Raw genomic sequence first — 27,514 nt, 5'->3', positions numbered from 1 at the left:
AAAGCCTCTGAGGGTTAGAATCCTAATTTAATAACCATAAAAGATAAGGCAGACAAGCCTCAGCTCCCTGAACTGTCTTGAAAATTTTATACAATGTCAAACAAGGAGGTTGCCAAGACTCTTTCTGGACCATGACATTATTTTGTTATTTTCTCCCTGTTGTTTATTTTTAAGTGATAAACATAACTACACTAAATCTAACTTATTTTTTAATCTCTCTCTGATTTTAATGTTTTGTCTATTTTAAAAGTAGCAAATTCAAGATTTTTAGAATTTTTTAGCATAATTCCTTTATCTCATTACCTCCAGATAACCAGACAGATCTAAATCTTTGAGCAATTAAGAGAGGAAAAAAAACATTAGTACAAGGCAGATTCTGGAAGCAGCAGAGCAGTAGCTGCCAGGAAGGTACAAACCTGTCAGAGAAAGGCCAACCATGTCAGAGGTGACATCAATGGTGGAGGCCCTCTGCACAGTGCGGGATTTGGCACCATGGCGGGGGCTGTGTTCTCTTGCTGTCATTTTCTCATGAAGAGCCCTTTTTTTCTGGCTGCTTGGCTTTACTGATGTTTGCCTCACAGAGTAGCAGAGTGCAGCAGGTTGTCTCCAACGGCTATTCCTCTAACATCACCATGCTAAGCAACAGAGGAAGCAAAAACATACACCAAAATTTTAGGTCACTATCAGCAGCAAACCTACTGCCATAAAATCATCTCAGGTCATTCAAACAAAATGCTCAAGAGAGATCCAATGCATAGTAATTTCATTTTCATGAACTCTACATCTGCAGCATTTTACAGTAAATTGTTGAAAACTGGACCACATGCAAGAAAACTTTTCTGACAGAGAATGGGGCTTGAGAGAAACACGTTAACAGACCAGCTGCTCTTCTCCTTTGTCTAAGTTATTAAACCATCCTTAATGAAGTTTCCCAGTTTCTAAACCCTGGGGAGCACAAGTAAATTTGTCAGATGGGGCCTCTGTTTGCAGAGGAAGCACCAGGGATAAGGACAAAGGGACAACAGGTTGGTGGAGCACAGAACAAAAGGGCAGGAAATGTTGTCAGTGTCAGCACACTGTGTTGTTCTAGGCTCTACTGCCATGAGAAAGGGATAATGACAACTATAAATACAGCCTACTCAGACAGAGAGAGGTTGAAATTCTGGGATGGTGGTGGAAAGAAAAAGCAAAAAGGGATGCCTGCTGATGTGGCAGATGGCAGCAGCTGTGCTTTTCCTCCACCCTACACTTTTTTGGACTACAGATATCCATGACAGTCCTTCCCCTCAACAATGCCTATGAAGTGAAAAATTACAGCAGGAAAGAAAGCCTACAGAAAACTTGGTTATGATTTTAAATGTGAACATTCCTTCAAACAACTGTGCTAGCACTGCAGTTATGGAACTTCCATATTTGTTTCACACTCTTATGACAAACTCCATTAATTTAGCAAGTGAGAAGTAAAATCTGATAAACCTGGAAAGTACCAATAGAGTAACTAACACCTTCACAGCAGCCTCTCATTCATTCTACAAAACATCTGAACCACACTGCAGAATGGGAGAATATTTCTTTTCCTTTTAGGCTGATGGACCTAACAATGAGCAAGATGCATTCTAATTAAATAAAGCACCTAGCTTACATTTTGTTCTAAACCACCACTTTAAATCTGTCAGAAGGCCTCCACAGGAACATTCAACCTGCTTAACTTAAGTCTCTGAATTTAATTAGTCAGTATATCTCTCTGGAGGATTTAAAAAAAATCTTCCTCTCTCCTTGGGGTACCCAAGCTTCTTGTTAACTATCACTGCTTCACTGGACATCAAAAATTCAAATGCAAGTTAGGCATGTAAGACAACTGAACTGAACACAGCCCTGGCCATCTACATCAGCTCAGAAATTAGATTTTAAATGAGGAGGAGGAAAGAATTTGGACTTTGCCTACAAAATAAGCCAGTCTGTTACTACTCAGAACTAAGAATTTGATTCAAGTTAGGTTTGTATAATATGTCATAAGTAAATTCCAAATAGGAAAAAAAAAAACTTGAATGGAAGGAGCAGAAATTGAGATCTCTGAAAATCCCATCCCCAAAGCTCTGAAACTCAGTGAAAGCACATTAAAAACAACACTCTGCCTACAGATATAATTTCTGACAGCCAAATATTAAAGCAGGCAGATTTTCAATGCATATTGAATAGTTGAGGTTGGATAAATTCTGGAGTTTATTCAATCCAACCCCCTTGCTCAAAGGAAGCTTCTCAGGACTGTGTCCAGTTGGTTTTGGACAAGAATGTACCTCTCTAGCCAACCTGGTTGTTCCAAGGTTTGATCACACACAGTAAAAAAACTTTATTCTACTTTTTAATGTTTAAGTGGCTAGTGAATAACCAACCTTTCTCAAATAGTACAGAATGCCCTAATATTTATTAAAATAAAACTTCTATCAAAATTCTTTGACAGTTTCCAAGGCTTTCCATTCTCCTATTTTTTCCTTTCTTCCAGCAATAGGTTTTCCTTGGTTTGCTCTTTATATAATGTCATGTTTAACAGTCTGTAAGTCTATTAAACCCAACTGCATGATGAAAAGACCTACAAAATGTACTTGCAGAGATTTAGACAGTATGCCATAGGCCCTTCCCCCAAAATCTACAAATAACATATTAGAGAATAACTAACATGTTCACCAAGGTACAGGTCAGACAGCAATTAGGTTCAGGAGCCTGGCTGCTTTTCAGCTAAAATCTCTGCAATCATTAAAAAGGGTCAATCCTTGCTAAGTTAAAAGAGGGTCAGGTATATAATTTGTTTTTAAGCCATTTCTATTTAAATATTACTGAGTGTAGTAATTTTCCAAGGCTCTCTAAGACCTCAACTATTCCTTTAAATTGTTGTTTAAATTCCTTTAAATATTAATTTATCATCTAATGATACATCTTTACATTACTTACAAGGATCATACTTACAGAGGGCTCTTTTCCTTATGTGAGGAGGGATTTTGTATACCATAATATCAGTTAAATCCACATCTAAAAAATAAACAAAATAATCATAATAAATTCACAGTCTTTTTATACTGTAAAAATCACAACCAGTGGGCAGGTACACTGTAAATGTAACTTCTGATTAGCAGTGCTCACAATAAAGTTTACTTAAAACAGAAAAACTGATCTTCTACTGGACCTTACTGAGCATTAGTCATGGCAATACCCAGCCAGAGCAGGAGCACAAACTAATAAGCTTATGCTGAAAAGGACTGACAGCATTTGGTGAGTGGGTAGAACAGCTGTAAGAAATATATGTAAACATATTTACCAAAAGGCTTGGTGCTATTAAGAAAAAGAAATGTATATGATACATTGAGTTTAAGAGAGCATTTGTTACTATGCTTGCTTTTCTACAGCTAAACTTCCAAAACACTGTTTGGAAGAGTTATTATTGTTACTGTCACAAGAGAAGCTCCTGTGCCAAAACACTGAAGTTCAAAAGATCAGGATGTAGGTCTCTTACTCCATTGGGTGCAAGTACTAGGTGAGGGATGCTTCTACAAACAGCTGGCAATGAGCATACAGTTAAAGCAAATTATTTTAGGCTTACTACAGGTTAAATGAAGGGTTATACTTGGTAATGCCACAATCTCATTCAAGTACATTTACATTAAAAGGCTAGGTCTTTTAAGACCTCACATTTATCCCATATTGCAGAAAAAGAAATTCTAGTCTCAGCTGTTTGATTTAATCACCAGCCCTACCAATTACCCAAGACTGCTTAATTATTTAACATGAGTTCTTATCACTTACAGAAAGATATGATCTCACCTAAAGAACACAGAAGGCAGGTGTCTGATCTCAACTCACCACGCAGGTTCTCTGCACAGTCAGTGGTGAGGCACAGGCACTCCAGAGAACAAGTCACTATTTTCCAAGGTAGGTGGGATGAGTCACCCCATGGAGATCCCTCTCTCTAATTATAAAAATTATTTAAATGACTCACTTAGTCCTGATGCTGCAGCTGGGCAAACTGGATCCCTCCTACAGCTGTGCTAGCTCAGGCAGGGGTGAGTTCTCTTTACTCAATGCATAGCCAAACAACAGGTGCTCTGATCCCTCTCCTGAATGACAACTGCTTCAACAATTACAACCTCATGATCATGTTTTTGATAAAAACCAAAGGAAGTAAGTAGCATTCTTACCAAATTAAAGGTAGTATTAAGAGTTTCCTTAGATGGTACCTGTCCTTAGATGGACTTCCAAAGACTGGTACCATTCAAGCAGACAGCAATGCAAAGGCTGATGTAATTCATGTTGAAGCAACCTCTCCTGAAGATGGCATGATTTATCTACACATAGCCTTTGGCTTTGCCCCTACTAAGACAGCAGACAGGGGATGTTGGCAAGCTGTGCAGCTTTGCACTTCACGAAGCTTTGCTGCAAGCCCAGCTTTCAACAGAAACATGAGAGGCTGTTGTTGACCTCCAGTATTGGTAAAGGCCACATCCACAGTTCAGAAAAGGCTTCTGAACAAGCCTCCCTTGTATTATGTGAATATTTATTTGTCACTCTATTATCACAAAAGCATATGACCTGAAGAAAGGATCTTCATCTGATGCCACTTCTGCCCTGCTACCCCCAGACCTGCCACTTAGTTGTGGAAAGCATATGCCACCCTGCTCAGCTACATGACCTTGTGTCTTCTGGGACTGAAACTTTGGGATGTTTGTGGGATGTCTGGTGTCACTCTGCTTGCAAGATCTCAAGCAAAAATTATTATCATCTTAGCCCCAGAATAAACGCCTGATGATTAGTTTATACAACAAGCTAATATTCTCCTCACCTCAGCAACTGTTTTGGCAAAGTGCTTTGGTTTGTCTCCTTGGAAAAAAAAATCTCCTACCAAACTACTCCTTGAAATAAACATGTGAGGTGAAATTAAACCTTATTTCAGCCTAACATCTACTTTTTTGACACTCCTTACACAACTGCAGGAAACAGGATTTTTCCAATTCACATATCAATCAATAAGCAGGAGAAAGAGGATACTCCAATTACTGACTGAATCAAAGTCTACTTTGAGACTGTACTTTTCTACAGCCATAGTGCTCTAGGCTTATGGCAGGTAAAAAGGCATACCAAAGCAAACAATGCAACAGCAGTTGAAGGTTAAATGTTACTGATACATCTACATGAAGAGAATAATAGAAAAAAGGGGAGAATGTGACAGTTTTCTTAATGCTTTTTTAAAAAAACCAACCAGAGATGTAATCCTACTGAAAGTTTACCATCATCTCCAAGAGAGCGTGAAAAAGCAGCTGTGGGTTACTTACTGAATTGCAATTAGTTTTAGGGTCTCAAGGCTCTCCAGACTGTAACAACCTGAACCTTACCAATTAGGGTTTTTGTTCCTGAAAAATCCATTTTGAAACATCAAGAGGACTCCTTCAGCCAACTGCATTCTTCAAACAACATCTTCATAAATATTTGCTCTGATTGAAAATGTTTTACCAATACACAAAATCATAAAAGTGAATATTGCCTGAAACAGTATTTTGGATCTGCAGCATGGCCTGGTTTCCAAGTAACATCCTATTAACCATATAAATATGGACAAAATAATGGAAAGGAAGAAATGCCTGATTATGCTAAGTTATGAACATGTTGCCTTTTGTGTAAGAGCAGCATCTCTAGTATAAAGCATGCAGGGAGTTTTTTATATTTATTTATTACCTCCAACAATAGAAAACCTTGGTAGTGAAACTAGATTTGACATGTTGGCTCAAACCCAATCTTTTAGCAATTCCAGCAACCCACCTCCAACTGCTGTTTCAAAGATGATACAAGGAACTTTATTAGCCAGGCAAGGATCTGAGGTGGAGGTCTGGATCAACCCTATCACTCATGGCTGAAGAGGCAGTCCAAGAGCAGAGCATCAGCTCAAAGGACAGCAGCTCCCAGCTAAACCCTGCTAAGACCTTCTCCAATGAAAAGCTATTTTCGTTACAGTCTGACACGCACTTAACTTTTCTGTCCCATTTAATGAGAAACTGAATGTCCTGAATCTCGCAGAGATCAAAACAGGAAAAGTCAAAGCCATGAATTTGGCACCTTAAGTCAGATCCTTCCAGCCAAACTCATAGAGGCAGCAACACAGACTATATCTACTACAGATCCATAGGCTGACAACAGTTTCAGTCCATTCATTCCATGATCTGGGCCTTGGGAAGGCAAAAGAATGATGCCAACATCCTATACAAACCTTTGCCTCCCACTAGCATTATTTGCCCACAAAGATATACTCGGCAGGTGCCAGTTTGTCAGCTCCACAAAGAAGCTTTACCTCCCCCTTCAGTCTGCTTCTTAAGTCTATGTTCCCCTCAAAATCTGGTTAAATGTCCCCTTCTCTCAGAACCTTGATTAACAAAGACAAAAATATTAAGTTTGGCCTGAAAAATCTTCTTGTCACTCTCTGAAGCTGCTCTATAGATTCCGAGTGAGTAACTACACCAAGAACAGGGAGAAGTCTTTCACAAGAAAATGGGTAAGAAAGGTATTTGTGCAGCATGGAAATCCCTAAATGCAACCCTTCAGTGATATTTAGATAAAAGGGCATTTCAGCACCAGGAAGTGGCTTGTTTTCTTTTTGCTTTCCTGTCCACAGATCCCACTTAGTTGCAGATAAGTTTCTAAGTCACAAAATTTATTCTTGACCTGTACCCACTATGAACTTCAGTAAACTCAAATAATCTAAAAACTCAGTTTTATCTCTTTAAAATATTTGAGTACTTTTAACAGGAAACTGCAATTTAGGCCACTTAGTTCTCTATGCAAATTAAAACTGTTTGTATTCAAAACAGAAATACAATTAACAATCTTCTTAATGAGATACTGTTTTAATCACTGCTTGTGATTCAAATATTTTTATTCCTTTAGTGCTTCTAGGAGCACAAAAATACACACATCCAGAGGTGGAAGTGAGCATTTGTAACACACATGTCTGTTAGCTAAAAAGGAAAAAGCACAGCTCTGTTTCACGTTGCAGAGCAGCTTTTATCAAGCTGAACACAGTCCAATGCCATGGAAAATGGTAAGTTTTGCTACAGGGAAGTTTGAAGTCCAAACCTCTCAACATTGTCTGTCACTTTACCAGCAGAAACTGAAACAGCTTACAAGTGGTTTTTATCCCAAATTAACCTTTACCCTCTTCACAAGAAATGTGCTGAGCACGTTGTGGTAAAGTTTCCTGCACACAGGATGAGTTCTCTCCTCATGACCTGGGGTTGTCACACTGCCTACACAGACATGGAGAAGCCCATGAGAACAAGGGACATATTTTCTGTTGAGGAGTCTGGACTGGAAACACTTCTCTGAGTTTGATGGTCCTTTCAACACTCTCCCAACTCACCTAGAGCAGTCTTTCATCATAACCATGAAGTTAACAATGCAGAAACACACTGCTCTAGCTGAAAAAACAAACTCCCTCTCTGAGCTCCTCCTGCTGCAATAAAGAGCGAGGCAGGGGAACAAAGGCAGGGGAAAAAACCCATTGAAACACAACAAATCAAACAAACAAGCCCACAAAAATCCCAAGCAACCCACCAAAACACCAAAAAAAGAAGGAAAAAACCCAAACCAAACAACCCCCCAAAAAACACAAATAAGCAACAAACAAAAAACAAAACCAAAAAACAAACAAAAAACCCCCAAAAACAAAACAAAAACTACAAACAAAATCCAAACCCCAACTCTTTATGGCCTGAAATGGAGATGAACCAGACACACACAACATTTGTTAAAGATTTCATACTGTTGTTGTTTACAGATCAATGGCATTAACATACTCTCCCTCACACAGGCAATGAGAGGGGGACCACAGACAGGACAGAGGGACAAGAGCACTGAAAGGAGATGTGTAATAAGAAGTTTTGGTCAAGTTTGGATTACATCAAAATGTCTAGGGAACTATCTGACCTACCTGCCTATAATATTCATCCCCTCCACAGACTAACGTAGCACTAATTAATGTCAGTGTATACTGGGCAAAACAACCCAGGAACCACGATGCTAGCACTGTCCTCTGTGTGTGTGATGGGATCTGACATCCTGCTCTGAAATCACTGAGCTTCACCTGGGCAACAGGACTGCACCTCAGAGTCACAGGGAAACTTTATTTTCCTGACACTACATTTTCCTGCATGGAAGGAATGGCCCATTAGGTCACAGGCACAGCAAAAAAAAAATCTCTCAAGCACTCATTTCCACATGGCATTGTTCTGAATCACTGTGATTCTTACACTTACTATTTACATGTTTATATAAATTAAGAATACATAACAGCAATGCATGAATTCTTTCTCTAACATTTGTGTTTTAAATAAGATATAACTAATTGATTCAGGATTTGAAACAGTGTCAAATTTGAAAATTATTTAGAAAATTAAAAATAAATGTTAGTGTAGGAGTAATATTCCACAAAGGTTATTACTAAGATTTAGGCAGCATAGCAAAACTGGAGTCTTAAGCTACTAATGCAAATTTGCTGGTGCATATTTCTCCATCAACACTTTTTTTGTACTCCCGTTTTGTTCATGTATTTCTGATCATGTAACTTTTTTTCTTACAGAGTACATGCCTACGCTATGCCTAATGGCCACAATACTAGATATATTTTTAAATATTTTTTTCTGCTGTTCCAGTATCTGATTCCTTTGTGCTGCTTTCATTTCTTCTTCCTGGAAAATAAAATTATTTGTTTGCTTACACTGACCTTTCTAAATCAATGGGACAGAGGGTTGCCGCAGGCCAAGATCCTGACTGCATGGCTCTTCCTGCATTTCTTTCTGGAGTCATGTGAACAAGTGGTGGGATGCTGGCAGTTTGAAGCATAAGCCTCTAACTCCTCAGAGGCCAACCAACCACAGTCTGTGCTTCCCACCACTGTTCCCGTTTCAACGCCTCGGTGGAACAGCTGTCCCAGTGAAAGGAATCCTTTTTAATGCCAGTACTACCCTGTGGGTAAACAGTAAGATCACCCTGTAACACACAATGGAGGGGGTGTGCTGCTTTGGTTTCCTGCCAATTTCTCAAAATAGTTTCCTGGACAAGTTACAGGAGGCCTGTCACTAGTGGTGTCCCCCAAGGTTCAATTCTGAGCCCACTGCTGTGCAACTTATTCATCAATGACTTGGATGAAGGGGTAGATGCCTCCTCAGCAAGTTCTAGTGCCACAAAGCTGGGAGAAGTGGCTGAGGAGGTTCTCCCAGAGTTCTGTGCAGCCCTTTGGGAAGACCTTGACAGGTTGGAGGGAATGAGAACAACCATTTGAAATTCAAGGAAAACAAATACAAAGTCCTGCACCTTGTGAGGAACAAACCTGAGCACCAGTGCAGGCTGGGGGCTGACCTGCTGGAAAGCGGCTCTGCAGAGAAGGACCAGGGGGTCCTGGTGGACAACAAGCTGTCCATGAGAAAGCCGTGTGCCCTTGGGGCCAAGAAGGTCAGTGGTGTCCTGGGGACCATCAGGAAGAGCATTGGCAGCAGGTCAAGGGAGGTGACCCTGCCTCTCTGCTCAGCCCTGGCAAGGTCACACCTGGAGTGCTGTGCCCAGTTCTGGGCTCCTCAGTGCCAGAGAGACAGGAAGTACCTGGAGCAAGCCCAGGGAGGGCAATAAAGGTAATTAAGAGACTGGAGTACCTCTCTTATGAGGGAAGGCTGAGAAGGCTGGGCCTGTTCAGCCTTGAGAAGAGACTGAGAGAGGACCTCATCAATACATACAAGTATCTGAAGGAAGGGTGTGAAGAGGATGAAGCCAGACCCTTCTTGTTGGTGCCAACCAATACAAGACACAACGGGTAAAAACTGATGCCCAGGAAGGCCCTGAAAATGAGACAGAACTTTTTTACTGTGCAGGTGACCCAACCATGCAGGAATCGTGATATGAACTGATGATCATCAATCACTTTAAAACATATGGGAATTATATTTGGAATATATTGAAACTGGTTGATATTTGGCTACTAAATGAAAGAAACTCAAATCAGTAGCACAAAACTGGAATAAATAAAGAACACAAGGTATAAGAAAATAGGTAAGTGGCTTGAATGTCTCTGAAGTGTCCTAAGAGGAAACCAGACCAAATGTCACTGACACATTTCTATGAGTTTCATTACAAATCAGTATCTAAGATCAATAGCTTTCTATTAGAATACCACATTTCAACAATTGTTCCCTATTTGTGAAAATTCTTGTGAGTTTCCCCAGTTTTGACTATTAGCCTTACCAAAATACTATATCCTTTGTTGAGGTGTGATTGGGCAAAGAATCTATTAAATAAATGTCATGTAGTAGATACTATGATGTTATCTCTGAGACAGAAACAACAAAAAGTGAAGTTTGGTAAGAGTAACAAAAAGTATTTCAGCTGCTCTGATGGTTTTCATGTGTAAGATGAGCAAACATACAAACAGCTGAGGATAAAGAAAAACGTTGGAGGTACTTATTTCAAAGGTTCATGTCTCCTCACACCAGCATATTACTGGTTAAAATGTTTCATTCAGACAGAGAAGGTAACAAGTACTTGTGTAGCTGCAGTACATGTTGTACAACGCTTTATTCCACAATAACATTCTTGTCTGTCAGCTACTAACAGACCAGATGTAATAAACAAGCCAGTCCAAATTTCCAAGAATTCAAAGAATATGAAGACTCCTATAGGGTATGGCCATGGATTTCTGTAGTAGAGGGCTTTTAAAAACAATTTTTAAGTAACTGTAACCACAATCTACTGGTTTGTTTTCAGCAGCTAATACTGATCAATCTTTAGAACTGACACAGTTTAGTGGCCTTCCAAAATTTATTTAAAAAATAACAACTGCTGCAGGGATAATAGCAACAATCACAAAAGAAGATCTAAATGGTAAGCAAAGACAAAGGGCGTATATTAATGCTGAGTTCCTTGCAGCACTCAGTGCTCAAAAATATGTATCTAAATGTTAGAGTTTTATCAATTCTCCAAGCACTTGCATGACTTCTAAAACTGGAATGTTACTACAGGCCAAGTTTATCTGAATTTCACTTTTTTAGAAGTAAATTTTGCATGAATACAAAAAAGCCTGAAAATGTGAATGATGTATCCCAAATTACTTTCCTTTCTTCAGTTCATGACTAACTCACTCTCATGACTATTTGACTCCCAGTTTTTGCATGTTAAGGCAAGCCACAGTGACACTGACTTGTGCTAACTTCTGTTGCCTCCCACCACACTTTATCAGAAATTCATAAGCATGCTGCCTACCTCAGCAGTCAAACCTCCACAGCAAGGCAGCAGAAATGATCATTTTGCTCAGAGCTATCTGTCTTGTTCTTCAGGCCCAGATGAGAGCAGGCAGCTACATTTCAGCCACACTGCATTTACAGTCCATCACCTCATAAAAGCCACTTTCAGCAACAGGTTAAACTAAGCTGCAGCACAGTGTGAGCACATGTTCCTACACCCTCTGTTTCTGCTGGAGAGGCAGTACCTTCCAGCCAAAGGGTGGGACCAAAAGTTGCATATAAAGACTGGGTCAGAACAAAATCCTAATCAAGCCTGGAGTCTTCTCTGAGAGCAGGCAAAGCTTGATCCTGAGAAAAACAGTATAATGAGCAGCACTGGTATTCTGTGCAGCACCTCCATGTTTGCACTCCCATATTCAGCTAACAAGCAACCTGAGAACTTCTGAGCTGGGCATCACACCCAGACCTTGGTATTTAAGGTCTGGAGGTAACACGACGGACAATGTTACCAGAGTCCCTCGCTGGCCCTTCCAGCTCTGTTACTCTCTAGCCTTGCAGATACCACACTGCCACCACCAGTGACTGGCCTGAAGCCTTGCAGCAGGGCTTGCAAACATTGAGCATTTTTGTTTTTCAGTCTTGCTTTGTTTGAACTTTACTGACCTGCTTGCAACTTTGTTTTAGCCTGCAATTAAACTTGGTTCAGCTGTGACAATTTTTTCCAACTGTACAGATGTCTGTGGCTGATTTGTTTTAATTTTTGTTTATATTTGCATCATACCATCATCATTTTACAGCTCAACACAATGATTTAGTGTGGAAAAACAAAGGCCTGGTATGATAGCAGAGGCCTTCAGACTTGGAGACATAGGATGGACTAGAAGCATGGGATAAAAAGAGATAGGGTACAGAGCTGGCACTTGGTGGGACTGTGGCTATAGCTCACCCATGGTCACTTAAAGAACTGCAGACTTAAGGCTGAGCAAAATTAGTTTTAGAGTGATCAACTGTATGTATGGTATCACATACAGTAAATCTGGACATAACTTGGAGCTACAGACAAACAAGAAAAGAGCCACATTTAAAAGCTTGTCAGCAAATATAAAAATGACTTTAAATGTATCCTAGAGTGGAGAAGAAGAAACTAACAACACGAACATCATACTCCTCAGATATTCAGACCCTTCAGTATCTGAAGTCTTTGGATGCTGACAACTGCTAAAATGCCTCCACATACCCACCACCAGAATGAAACCACCTTACAGTTCAGAGGGGGAGGCAAAAGGTGAGCATTACAGCATGAGAGATGCTTTATGTGTTCAATGAATTTAACTGCATAGTTACTTATTGAGACTTTGCCCTATACAGAACCATTATTTCTTTTCCAGTAACTACTGGATCCAGCCAAGTAATGATTCCTGGATTAGGTTGTAATGAGTTTTAATTATAATAACAAAAACGGTCTTTAAATATAACATTGGTTTCATCTTTGCACTTATATAAAAAAGATTCTGAGTGTAACAGCATGTATGTGGAATTTTGTGCCATTCTTCACTGTTTACATGTACCAGCAGATGCTGTGGTCCTGTGCTTTATAAGATAATTTCTTCAACAGTTAGGAGCACTAATTTTACTGTTTCCAGCATTTTCATATCTTCTCTCTACTCTACAGAGATCATTTACAGAGTTTTTATAGACTAAAGATGCAAGAATGAGAGCTAGCCATAAGAGGCTAGTCAGGACAGTTTGTGATCATTTGGGTAATTTCTATGTTACAAGCACAATATATCTGCTTCCACTGAAAACATAATATGATTGCCTGCCCTCATAGATATCACTGTAATACATTTTGTCAAGTAATTTTTCTAAGCAGCAAATGTCCCAAAAATGCAACTTTTTAACTTTTAGAAGTGAAATAAGCTAGAACTGCATGACAAAATGAAATGGGACATTATTAAAGTCAGTTATCAATAGCTTTCAATCTTTTCTGATTTGAAAATGCCTTGAAAATTTTCCAGTGGAAGAACAAGCTAATTTAAAGCTACGGATCGTGGGTTGTATTCCTCAGTCACTTCCCACCAATTTTATTTGCATAGTTCATGGACAATTTAAAACCATCAACTTAAATATTCTAAGAACTAAACAGCTGTTTCCATCTGCTCAGAACTACACAAAATATTCACCTAACAGTCTATATTTTCCATGTTTGGTCTTAATTTAGAAGCAAGTTTGTATCTGGAAAGTGTGAGCAAGTGTCTTTCTGGGTATTTTCCAGTTCTGAAAAGGGAAAGCCTATTAATAACTTTCTTTATGCAATTAAAAAAAATAAAATAAAGCAATCTTTTTTCAAGAATGCAATCTTTTTTAAACAAAAAAACCCAAAACAGAGTGTAACTGAAACCCCACAAGGCAAATAGTTCTTCATAAAGTATACAGTCACAAACAATTAGCACATTTGCTAATCCAAAACAAAATGAGTTAGAAAAAAAATCAGTCTTGGCATTTCCTATGTGGAAGAAGTCAGGAACCACTGGGTGACGTGAAGGAGAGTAGCCTTGACCTTTTAATACTGAAGCAACAATAGTGTCAAAGCCCTGTGAAAACCCATCTACTAAAGGATGATGCAGGAAAAGTGGTATTAGTGTGCATCCAACAAGCACTTCGTTAATATCTCCATTCTGAATATCGCTGTGGCTAAGTGCCTTAGGAGGGACAGCTCTGGGGTAATACAGACAAGATTTTTAAAGAGCACTCTGCAGGCAACGAGCTACTCAATTGCATCCTTATTTTGGCTATGAAATTATCTGAGTTCTAGAGAACGTCAGGTATGCAGCCTCAGATCACAATAAAGACTGTAGAAGTCAAAAAAATTATCCTTTATCCTTCATTTACACTCTATAAGTATTATATGACCTAAGTCCCATAAAATGTTTAGCTAATTTAAATGATTGGTATCATAAATTACAATCTTGCAAATGGATGAGTGTTTTCAGAAATCCAGAGGGCATGAGAACGTAAAGAATGTTTGATGTACAGTCAGGTACAAGATGCAAAAGTTAACATATTTATTTACATTTGCATAAAAGCATATGTCATGAAACTGCAACTATATCTGCCTTTTACAACTGCAGATAGAATTAGATCGCCTGGGAGTGAACGGCAGCATCCAAATAACTGGAGTTCAAACATATTCAATTTTTCTCCCCAGTGACAGCCCCCAGGTCCACCCTGCATAAGTAAGAATAGAATTTGTAAACACTTATCCAAATGGATTTTCCTAATGTGTTCTGCCATGCTATACAAGGACTCCTTAATGTGCCAAGATCACAACCCAGAATGCAGGATTCAACAGGGCAAAGTATACTGTGAATTTCTCTTCAGTTCTAGGAAACCAGTGACTATGTGGTGATTGCCCTGTTTTCCAGGCACTTTTATAAACCAAAATCCTTTCAGTTCTCATGTTCAGACTTTCCTTTTTGATCACTAATATGGAAACTGATCTCAGGACAAGAGATATCTTACCACTTTTGTGCTAAATGACTTCAAAGCCAAAACATTTAAGTTACAATATGCCAGTGTCATCTCTGTAGTGATGGATGGAGCTGGACATAGAAGAGATCTTTCTTATTCTGTGAGCCTCCTATTTAGCAAACTGATTTAGTCTAGTCTAATGAAAGATGTTTTGTAATGGATGCCAAGTACTCATTGGTACTTAGTGGTGCTCCTGGGGAAGGAGAAGAAGTACATTTTTTAAACAAGACCCACCAGAGTGGCACCAGATGACTGGAGCTGTGCTGGGACAATTACAAGCTGCTTTAAGACTTGAAGAAAAACCATGAGATATTTTTTGTCTGCACTTGCCTCTTCCCTTCACTGCATAGCAAGATATCCAAACTCTCAATTACAGACAAGTGCGTTTCTCCAACTCCTAAAGCAGAATAAATATCAACACATATCAAAACAGAATCAACTGAAACCACTCATTCCCCGTGCTCTGGGCATCTATTTTTTTCCTTCGTATCCATAACCACGGCCCCTCAGCTTGACTTTTGCTCCCAGCAGAGCTTCCTTAAAAAAACAGTCCTCAAAAAATTTTTCTTTCAATTTTTCCCCCCTCCATAGCAAAAACTATCTGAAAGCATTTATCTCCCAGTCTTCCTTCTCAAAGAAATAGAAGACCTTGTGTGGCAGAATTGACTTCATAACTATTACTTAACCCATCAAAGCAAATGGTTAACACATACAACCCATTGTTTGATGATAAAATGCACCAACAGGCACCACACAAAACAATGTTGATTTGTCCTACTTTGAATCCAAAATAGAAATAGCTTTTCTTCTGGTAGTATATGTTTTTCAAAGCTGATTCATGGAGAAATATCAGGAAATTATTAATATTTTTATTAGTACTAAAGTAATTTAAAAAAATTAAATGCTACTTGTCAAACTATTCAAACGTCTTAAATATTCACAAAAGACATTTTTTCAGAATTTATCTTCAACAGCCATTTAAGTACACAGTTAAAGAACTCATCCTTGAACTAGCAAGGATGAACAAAGAGCTCATCTGTTTGATAGTGCATCATTGCTGACTTGAAAAATTTTGTATTATCACCTAACTTATTGTTAAAAATATGTAAAATTACCTTAAATTCTAAATTCTATTTTTACCTCATTCATATTTCTTCGGACTGTGAACTACAAAACACTAACACAATAAAGCAGTGATAGCTTTTTTTTTCCAGTAACTACAGAAATATCAAAATTACTATGTTGATAAATAATTGCAATTCTATGCCAAGTTTTTTGGCCCATCGATCCCACTATCCCAAGATGCTTCCAGAACACTATACCAAACCTATATATGTACACAACTGGAGTTTCCTCCACACCACTGTTTTTCTCTACATCTCCACTTTGAATGTTTGAAAGTATTTGGCAGCTGCCTGGGACAGCTCCAAAAACCACTTTGTCTCAGATCACAGCAGTTTTGACTGAAGGAAAGTCTCCAAAGTGAACGTGCACAACCACAAGTGAAAAATGCCTCCACTTAGAAACACCAGATCAATGTTCAAAAGTCCCAGTAAAAATAGCTCAGAGTTAATAGATGAGCAGCACTTTTAAAACACTTTCTTTGCTCATGTTAAAATGGAGAAAAGGCAAAAGTATCATTTCAGACAGCTTATTATTAAAATGTTTTCCAAGACAGTATGCTCCTACAAGGGTCTGTGCTATAATACACCCTTCAGATTATTTTATCTTCACATCCTAGACATTTCTGGGGTTAAAATTTAGCAGGAACTGCATTAAGTATAGGGGTCTTTTAATACGGAAATTACAGAACGATATTGAACATAAATATTCCACAAGGTATATATTCTTTTTTCAAAACAAAATCAACATAGATACATCTCAGGAATAAATTATCTCTATCATGTTTGACTTCAAATCCCCAAAATACCTTGGCAAAATTTATTTTCAGTTTTCATAGCACATATTCTATCCTAACAGCAAACATACTATTAAAAATATCATGATGGAATATGCAAAAAAGCTGGAACAACCTTCTCTCTTGTACTGTGCACAGTTCAGCAGAGACACAGTTCACGTAGTTTTGTTGTAGAAAAATATTTAGTTTTTTATTACTGTTTAAAAATCTGTGTGAACAAAGCATAAGGACAGTGTTTACCTAGGTTATGCCATTACCATGCTATGAAAAGGTTAAGCAAGGGGTACAGTCTATGGATGGGATTCACTTCCCTGAACTGTACTGAAGTTAAGCAAAAGAGACAACCAGATAGAATTGAGTAGGGAAGGATAGGAATCTTCAAAAGGTCATTTTCTCTAACTTTCAAACAGCTATCTTAAGAAACTATGAAACAAGATTAAATTTGCATTCCAGCATCTCATGGTTAGTAATGATCTACAGCAGTAGATTGTGCTTATTTGATCCATCACCATCCTCCTCACTGCCCATTCCCACACACAAAGAATCTGGGTTTGCTGGAAATTCTTCTGTTTCTTCTTCCCCAATATGACTGTGAGATATCTTTTTCCTGAAATTTAGAAGTGGGCCCCCTCAGACCTTATAATACTTTCTTTTCCAGAAACATAATCAAGTGATGTTCTTCCAGTTTTTCTGGGCATCTTTTTAAGTGACAGCCATGCAGGCCTGAGATGCTCCAAGTACTGTCTCTCAGGAAGAGGCTTAGACAGAATTTCAAAACAAACCCCCAGTTTACTAGCCAGAAAAAAATTACTTGGAGCTAAATAAAACCTAGAATACAAGGGAAAAAAAAGCCACATATAAACTGGGACAGATTCTAAATCTAAGGTAGTTGACCATGACTCTAACGAAAAATAAACCTGAAACAGCTCTGACACATTTTCACACTTATCTTCTCAATCCTCCCCTCCTTGTCATCCCTTCTCTTGGACTGTCATTCAAAGCACTCTGTTTCCAACAGAACAACCCCCTTCCAAATACTGACAACTCAGTGCATAAACAGAGTTTTTCTTCACTGTGGCAACTTTCCAAGTAAGGACTGTGAGATCACCAAACAATTGTTTTTACCACAGAACAGAAACAACGTAGACCACTATACAATAATTAATTACGAAGCAGAAGGGGAGAAAAAGAGAAGCCTACTACTCTCTCCTGATATTCTTCTCAGCACTTAAAAACCTCAGAATCCCAGGATGAGCCCTTATTAATGAACAAATAACTAGAGAACTAAACATAGTGCTACCAGCAGTACATTAAAAATGTTTCTTACTGTAGTATTTTCCTCCTGCTATTTTATGAAGATTTCTGGTAAAGAGCAACCTGATCAACCTCTTAATAGCTGACGAAGCCAATTAGAGCAACTGAGAATTTGAAACAGAGCAGAAAGTGCATTACTCACTGTTGCTCAAAGGTATAAATTTCTTTTCAAACCCAGTGTTGGGACAAACCAACGTCCAGGGACAGGGCAGCTCTTCACTAACAAACAATTTTAAGTTTCAATGTTTGTCAAACTAAGGAGGTATCTGGGGCAAGAACTGTCACTGACTGTAAGTGCTGCACCCATCACTTGTCACTACAGGCACATCAGGGATCTACAACCACAGTTTTCACTTCAGAGCAAGCTTTTCTCTCAGTGGTCATGAGTTTGCTACCCAGCAGTCAGCTTCTACATGAATATTTGTCACAGGCTAAACTAAACACACCTTTGTCCAGCCCTACAAATTCACTCAATGCCTGATTTATCACACAGCTTTCCACGTGCTGTGCAGGGGAACTGCATGGAAATACAGCAGACAATAAGCATCACACTCTATAGGAGTTATCAAAAAGCACAAGCAGCCAGAATCCAAGCAATCACTGACCTTTATAAATCTTTAAGCTTGCTCCTAATTTTACATAAAGCATTCTCCTACTGATTACTGTCATGTATTATGCAATTATCACTATGCATTCTATGTTGGTTAAATATTTTATGCACATGCTAGGTAAATACACACAATCAGTAAGACATGCCATATATTCAGTTCACATCACCTCTAAATCACACAAGTAGACACCAGGCAGCAACTGACAGAACCAGAGGACACAGTCTCAAGCTATGTCAGGGAAGGTATAGGTTGGATATTAGGAAAATATTTTTCACTGAAAAAATTAAAAAAGTACTGGAATGCTTTTCCCAGAGAGGTGGTAGAATCACCATCTCTGGATGTGTTTAAAAAAAGGCTGGACATGGCACTTGGTGCTATAGTCTAGATTCTGAGTTCAGGTGTTAGGACATAGGTTGGACTCGATGATCTTAGAGGTCTCTTCCAACTTCATTATTCTGTGATTCTGGTTTGTATCATAATCTTCCTACAATACCACAATGCTACACATAGACCTGCATTAGTCCTCCGATGGTCTGCAGACATCCTACTTGTTGGCTATAACCTAGCTGATATCAGCCACATTTCAATGCTCCCCATAACTCCAGCAGCAGAGCTGTGGCAATTACATTCCCATTGTACCAGTCTTCCTGATATACCCAACACAGTTGTCTCAGATTCCTCTTGTAACATAAGTATTGTGATCATCCCTGCAGTTTTTCACCAAGTGGTTTGGGCTGGAACCAACTAAACCTGCCGTGGGCAGGGACACTTTCCACTAGACCAGGTTGTTCAGAGCCCCATCCAATCTGGCTTTGAACACTCCCAGGGATGGGGCATCCACATCTTCTTTGGGCAACCTGTTCCAATGTCTCACCACTCGCAATGTAAAAAATTACTTCTTCATATCTAATCTAAATCTACCCTCTTTCAGTTTTCTTTGCCTCCATCACATACTGAGGTGAGGTTTCTCAGACACTGCAAGAGGTGTTGCACACTGATGCTGTATCAGGTCCCAGCCCAGACGCACCCAGCTGAGATTCCCTCCCTCAACTGGAAATACCTCTTTTTGACACTTGCCTGTATCCCATACATTATTTTCATGATAGTGTCCAACTGACAGACTAAAGACAAACTTAAACCCACTTACCCTCATATAGGCCTTTCTCCTTCAAATTCTTCCATTGCTGAACTCCCTCTTCATAGGGAAAGTTGTTGCATTAGCTCCTAAGCTGAGGCTGTAGCACCATCCAGTTTCAGGCATTCAGCACTGATGCCAGAGTCAGGTGCCCAGGCTCTGTTAACAGTCAAGACAGAAAGCAGGAGTTGGGTGCCTAATTAAAAATCTGCCTCTTTCCACTGATTACATAAGAGCTCAGACTGTCATACTGCTAATTTTGATACCAAGGTTAAACTGGGTAAGAGAATTCATGACAATGTGTGGCCTGACACACTGCTGGGTTGAATTCCATCCCTTTAGTGTTATCTAATTGTCCAATTAATTGTACAGTCACTCCATCTAAAACTGCGCACTAAAAATTAATGTCCTCCACCCCTCCACAAGTTTCAACAGCCTGCTTTCAGTGCAGCATGCCAACAATATCAAAGCCAGAAAAAAAACAAAACAAAGCAAACAAAAAAGCCTCAAGAAAACTAACTAGCCAAATCCCAAAGAATAATTCCTCTTATATATCTACCTCCTTCTGTCTCTGGTGTGGCAGTTTTTTGGGTGTGTTTACAGTTCTTACACCAACCTAATCTCCCTCCACCTTGAAGAGTATTTTTGATGCAACACCACGTTAAATAGCTCAGTAGAATCCAGAGAGACCAGATCTAGCCCATTTATTTTTCTAGAAAACCTACTTTCTTATTAAAAAAAGATACTAGGCCAGTTTGACATGACCTATCTTAGAAAAATAGATTGTGTTTCACCCTCCCTCCATTCAATTCCCATGTCTTTAATTATTTATTCCTTAAAAAAAAAATTCTAATATTATTAGGGTCAAATTAAAAAGCCTGAAGTTGCCTAGATCATATTTTCCATATATGTAAAATTCAATAGTATGAGTAATAAAAATCCTCTAAAAAATCTTAGTAACGGATCTATATTTCAATCACACATAAAAAGTACCTTGAAGAAATTCCCAAATTGGAAACTCCCAATGGAACAACTTAGAAAGTCATTCTGACAGCCAGAAAGTCTGATTGATTTTAAAATATGAGAGATGCAAAAACTGGATGCTTCATCTAAAAATGTAAAATCATGAGTAAAACACCCAAGACTTCCTGAAATCTCCTGAGACTACAAAAAACACAGGATATAGCTTAAGCCTTTGTATAACTTTATATATGTTGGACTCAGTGATCTTGGGGGTCTTTTCCAGTCTTAATATGGGAAATTCCAGTGCAAATCTGGAATTTCCCATATTAAGACTGGAAAAGACCCCCATAATGTTTGTGGGATTCTGTCACACAAGCCTCTAACAGTTGCGCAGCACCTTAAATTGTCGTTATTCCATACAATTTCTGATATTCACAAACTGTTGAATACATTCAGGTATGCATTTCAATTACTTAGGTCACTCAAGCATGCAACATCTGGAAAAGTTTCTGGTATAAAGCATGATGATTTTCATGATAATATCCAAAAGCTTTTTAAAATAATAAGTACACTATTCATTTCTCATGCTGTGAGAATTTGCTTTTTGTTTTTCTTCCTCTTCTTGTTGTTTTAGTATCTCTACCATCTTGACATAAAAATGCAAAAAGAAAAAACCTTTTAAAGCACAAAACATTTCTTAGTCTGCAATTTCAAACTCTTTTTCTGACCCATATTTGCATTTCTCTGCCGTGAGCTGCAAGTAATCATTTTGTTAAAAGGTAATATTTGTATATGTTGCCTCCTTCAGACAAACTTGGCCTTAATTTTAATATACTCACTTATTGACTCATTCTTCAAACAGCACAAGCGTGAGTTGTGCATCTTGATGCTTTAGCAGTAGGTTTGTAGCTGCCTGCACATGTCACGCAATAGTCAAAATAGGCAAGCAGTCAAGATTTCTTCTGAATATCATGGCTAAAAATGTCTAATTGTGCTAAATTAATAGCTATGGGGCATCCAATAGGAGGGGTAGAAGTGGGAGGGCAGGCACCAATCTTTTCCCTTTGGTGACCAGTGACAGGATTGCAAGGGAATGGCATGAAGCTGTGTTGGCAAGGTTTGGTTAGATATTAGGAAAAGGTTCTTCACCCAGGTGGTTGGGCATGGGAACAGGCTCCCCAGGGTGGTAAGAGCACCAAGCCTGACAGAGCTCAAGAAGCATTTGGAGAACACCCTCGGGCACATGGTGGGATTGTTGGGGCTGTCCCGTGCAGGATCAAGAGTTGGACCTGATGATCCTTATGGCTTCCTTCCAACTCGGGAGATTCTACGATCAAATAAGTTCTGTGCTACCCCTCAGCAGGGTGACTCAGCTGAGGGGCAGCACATGAGCAGACACATAACTATAAGCTTCAGTTCCACTGTAAAAAGCAGAAAAGTTAAGATTTCTCCTGGTGTAGATTTTAAGACCGACGTGAATTTTTGGGAGACCTCAGATCACTGACAATTGCTCCTGACTTCACCAAGGGTGATCTTAACTGCAGATCCTCAGTGTCTACAGAGGACTTTTATTGAGATGTCTGACTACAGTTCAAAGATATGAATTTGAAAATTTTCCCTGCCCCCCCAAAGTTATGAAAAATCCTGCACTAAAGCTAAAAATAACTATGAGTCTATTCTGCTATTTATTCTTCAGAGAGTAGCATGCTAGCAATGCCTCAGTCTGAAGCAAACTGCAGAGTTTTTGTCTTTCATTGCAGTGCTTCAAGCTATTGCAGGCCATACATATGGAGACCATCCAGAGTATTCCCAAGAGTTTGTTCTGCACCGTCCAGACCTTTCAGTGTGGGCAAGTCTGTATCTGAGGACCTACATGGTCACCTTCCATCTTCCTAGCCAAAAGAAAAATACTAATGTAAGTAGGAAATTATCCATATGCAGAGTTTCCAAGAATGAAAGCAGCATGGCAGGCAGCTGGTTTTGAAGGCTGGTTTAGGTGGTTCAGATTAAGTGTTAATTCGCTCAGTATGTTTTAGCAAAACAGTTATTGCTGATACCCTCATTGTTATTCTTTGGTTGTTCATCTACATACCTCCCAAGGATAATACTGACATTATTAACAATTAGGTACTGGACATTTTGTAATTTAAACATTGTAACAGCTTTATAATTAAAATGCAAACACAGGAGTAAAATTAATGTTATTGAATTGAATGCAAGCTTGGGCTGGATAAAATTCCAAAGACTTTAAAGGCTTGATATAAGAGTAGCATTTAATTCCAGAAAAAGCTTGATTTTTGTGCTTGCACAGAACATAATACAGACAAAATATTTGTAAAAAGACACAGAAGTCGTAAGAAAGAACTAAAGTAATAGCCCACAAATTGCTCTCGTTTCCAGACTCTTAAAACATTTGAAATTCTGCCTCTGTCTTCTCCCTGTGTGCCCTCTTCAGCTGTTCTCATTAGCTATGTGACATTATGTCCTCTTACTTTTCTTTCTCTCCCTCTCCCTGGATTCAAGCTCTATTCAATACCATTATGCCTTCATGTAACATATTATTCAAACTCAGTTCTTCATCTCCCTCTTCACTGCTAAAAGCCATGGTTAACTCTGTATGCTAAAGCCAGCAGTCTGAAAACCCTCTAATGGAATACAGAATACTACTGAAAGGCCAAGTGCCACACATTATGCAATGACTGCATGGGTAGTTATTGCAATTATACATGCCACATTGGTATGGGGCATGAATCAATCTAGCATTAACAAGAGGATGATGAACATAATGCCCTAAGAAACATGATCACTGCGCGTTTAACACAGCCACAGAGTCGCTCATGGCCTGCTCTGCATTTATACTCTACAAACTGGCAAGAAGGAAAAATGAACAAACTAGCAAATGCTGGTGGTTTTTGTTAAAAAATCCCCAAACTGTAAAAGCAAATAGAAAATTTGCAGTAAAAGCTAACAACAGTAACTATAAAGAAGCTTGCTGTGCTCATATTAATGATCACCTCTCCTTAGTCAGTCACCTGTGCTGTTTGTCCACTCATCATCTACACCAGTATATACTTTAGCAGGGTACATTTTCTAGACATGTCACCCACAGAATTGACTGAAGAGAAAGCTGTGACTTTTACTTAAAAAGAGTGACATAACCTGTCTTATACACAATTAAGGAGCCTTAATAAAAAAAAACTATGTGGAGCTTTACATATGCAACATAGAGTTTCACTCCTAGTAAAGAAGACACTAAATCTACATCAGTGGAAAGAAAATATTCACCAAAGTACCAAGCAAACGGGCAAACAGAAGTGGCGGCATTCTCTTTTTCTTCTCTCCAGATCTACTCTAACACAAAGTTTCAAGCAGGTAGTGCAATTTAACAAAAAATGGAGTGGGTTGCACAGCCAGGGCCATATTTGAGAAACACTTAATTAGGATGATATGCTGTCTCTGTAGGGTAGCCCCAAATGCTGTCTTTTAGCTCTATTATAATGGATTTCTTTGCTAGTGTGGAGACAGATCCCACAGGGGAGAAGTCATAGCTGTCTTGGGGTAGAATGACAATTCTTTTTTAATTTCTTCAGCAAGAAACAGAACTGCATTGGATGGAGATGAAGGATTGCCTCGGGCATCTCTTTTCCAATGCAGACAATGATTAATAAAAGAAAGAAAGATGGTATGAATGACTAGTATTACTGCAATTCCTTTTAAGTCACAATATAGCTACAGGATCTGGCAATGCTAATTTGCTGCTGGCAACTTTATCCTGGCCTTCTTGGCATGGAGAAAGATCTGTAAGTGCATCCCTGATTCCCAAGTTGTTCTTCACTGAGCAGTTCAAGATGGTCAAAAGAAAAAAAAAATTATACATAAGCCCCTAGAGCATCCTGTTGTGCACTCTGTTCCATTCTGCCCCAATTAAATAACTGAGTCCGTGGTATCGACCATTTGCTTTAATTTCAGATGTAGGCACAGTCATGGCAGCACACCTCTCTAGACTTTCCAGTAATTGATTCTCAGACTGCATTAAGACACACATTTAACACAAGAAAAGCAATGCTGCAGGAGAAAGTGCATCTACTGACTTTGTCTGCTTGACCTTACAAATGAATTTGATCTCCCTTAGGAGGAGCAGGGGAATAACATCTCTGAGAAGTCAATACTGTTCACCATTGACTCTACTCCACCATTCATTATTTGCTGAACTCTGTAAAAGGGCACTAAGGGCACTACATCAGGGACAAGGACACTGAGGTCCACCCTCAATTTCTGCATGCAACCATAAGCATCAAATTTGACCAAGAGCATCCTTTTACACCTCTCACTACTTCCTACTCCCACACCAGCAAAACTTCCTGCCTCTACCAGAAGACTCATTTTGTTTGTCTGCTTCACACTGCCTTGCAGTTCAGGCCACATCCCCTCACCTCATCAGCATATGTGGCCCAACTTCTCTTACTCTCTGGAATGCCAGAAGCAGCTGCTTAGCTCAAAACACATCTGCTCTGCACACAGGAAGCAAGAGGAGTCCTATGACTGAGCTTTGCTTGGAAACCAGTGGCCAAGAGTCTTCTCACTTCTGCTAACAGGAGCTCCAGAGTCAGAGACTTATCTCTCAGGGCCTAGTAAAGTGACCATCAGCCTCTGCACCCTGCCACACCTCAGGACATAAAGCAGCTCTTTCACTGTGGAGAAGAAAATACTTGACAAATGTCTGTGAAGTGCTCAGCAGGGCTCAGTTCCCATCCTGAAGGATACTGCTCTGTGCTACAGCAATGCTCCATGACAGGCAGACCTGCCTTCTTCATCAACATCTCTGGATGTTTAAGGAGAAAAAGTAAAGAAAAACTGGTTTGTTCCTTCGGTAGAAACTGGCAACAAATATTGGCCTTTCAGCAGAGGCTGTACATTTAATCTCACAGGCTTCCACAAACACATCATTTGTCCAATTACAAACATATCATACTGTCACTAGCTATTGAACTTCCTCACCTTCTGTGGGCAATTCATCCAAATAAAAACAGAAAACCCCTGGCCAATACAATGAACTACTCACACTACAAACCATAAGGTAAAAGCATGCCACTGGTACCAGAATGTCAGATCTTGTCAGTGCTTCATTATTTCCAAGGCTGAAAGTTCCTTTTAGATTTCTCTGCCTCTAATTTATGAGGAATCTTTGAACTCTTGCCTTCAACGTCAACAGATCATCACATATTACAGTAGTAATCACTAAAATCATCTTACCTTACTCCACCTTTCACAGATGAAATTCAGCATGTGTATCCAGTTCTATTTTTAATGAAGTCTGAAAGACACAAAAAGCACAAATTATTTCTGAGTGAATCAATCCATATAAACAGGCTAGTAGTATAGGATTTTTTTTTTTTTGGGGGGGGGGGGGGGGGGCAGGGCAGTAAGTAATAATTACAGGAACTAAACCCAACTAAAAACCTGTGAAAAAATGCTGAGTGTTAACATTTTATAACACAGCTTCTCTATCATATGAAACAAAATCATTCATTCAGTTTCACACCTTCACCTCTTTATTTACACTAAGAGAACAAAGTCTGTATAACTGGGAGGTAGGAAATACCTCTATAGATCAAACTTTTTATCTCAAGATCAAAACATGAACTTATCAAGTAGTATACCTACCAGTATAATTTTTTAACCTGAAATATCTACCATTTTGCTTCAACAGAGCATGTTAGAAATCTTTGAGTGTGGTACCACAAAAATGTGGCAAGTCAACAGGTTCCTATGTGGAGAAGATGCTTCTCTATTAAAAAGTACACATAGGGCAACCATATACATATATACAGTAAGATTAAGAAAGGTAAATCCTTAATTCACAGAAAAATGCAGTCATAGGAAAAGCACTCCTCAAAACATTAAATTCAGGAAGGATTCATACATAAAGCAGTGTTCAAATGCGTGATGCATAATCAAGATGTAATTCATCAGCTTACAGCAAAACTAACAAAGGAGAACCAGAACTGAAGTAAAAGAAAGAAGTTAAAAAGCACTAAGATACAACAGCACACTACAGACTAACAAGAACTTCTGCTACCAACTGGGAGCTTATCAGTTGAAAAAAAAACCAGAAGAAAGAAGGCCTTCAAGTCAGATAACACAGCCACAAAAAGGGAGATAACTCCACTAGGGTGCACCAGCCAATGTGTTCCTGCTGCTGCTACAAGAAGCAGCAATGAAACCAAGTCAGGAGCACTTGCTAGAACGAGCTGAACAGCACCCAGCTCAGCCTGCAACATGCAGAGAAAGGCCTGTGCAGACAAGGAAGCACCTCCTGCAAAAGCACTGTTAAACTCAGCAAAGTGGAAGCTGAGGCAAGTTACAATTTGCTCTTCAGAGATACATAACAAGGGCTTTCACCACTGAGGTGAAAAAAGTGTTAAGATAAACAGAATGTTAACAAAGTAACAAATATAAGCTGAAAAATAGCAACAAAAAAAAGTTTAGTCAAGGGTAACCTTGCTTTCCATATAATAAAGTGTTACACCACCATTAAAACCAGATTTAACAATTTAGGAAACTGCATCCTGTGCTTTCATGGACTCATAAACAAAGTATTTAAAATTTCTTGCAAAATTATACCTCTTCACAGAAGTGGTCTGCAAAGCAGCTTAGGTTTGTTCTCTTTTCATTGTCCAAGGTGAAGGCAGAACAAACTTGACATTCACATCTATGACTGTCAGTTCCGATGAGAAGTTACAAAGCATTTAATTAACCCTGGTTATTTGTTCTCCAT

General features: G+C 39.0%; 1 protein-coding gene across 16 annotated transcripts in view; it reads right to left on the bottom strand.

The window, feature by feature from the left end:
* Window positions 1–27,514, bottom strand: part of INPP4A (inositol polyphosphate-4-phosphatase type I A) — a 110,829-nt gene that overhangs the window by 45,295 nt on the left and 38,020 nt on the right. For 13 of the 16 annotated variants that reach the window (XM_064408122.1, XM_064408123.1, XM_064408127.1 and 10 more), the window contains 4 exons: window positions 25,990–26,050; window positions 19,786–19,932; window positions 2,965–3,027; window positions 417–635 (listed from right to left, as the gene is read on the bottom strand). In XM_064408122.1, the coding sequence (XP_064264192.1) occupies window positions 417–522 (106 nt within the window). In that variant the 5' untranslated portion in view covers window positions 523–635; window positions 2,965–3,027; window positions 19,786–19,932; window positions 25,990–26,050. The remainder of the gene's footprint in view (window positions 1–416; window positions 636–2,964; window positions 3,028–19,785; window positions 19,933–25,989; window positions 26,051–27,514) is intronic. The other 3 variants (XM_064408125.1, XM_064408126.1, XM_064408124.1) reach the window with 1 other exon arrangement.

Source organism: Passer domesticus, chromosome 2 (genome assembly GCF_036417665.1).
Source record: "Passer domesticus isolate bPasDom1 chromosome 2, bPasDom1.hap1, whole genome shotgun sequence".
NCBI lineage: Eukaryota > Metazoa > Chordata > Aves > Passeriformes > Passeridae > Passer > Passer domesticus.
The sequence above is the reverse complement of the archived record's forward strand: the minus strand, read 5'-3'. Positions and strand labels throughout refer to the sequence as shown.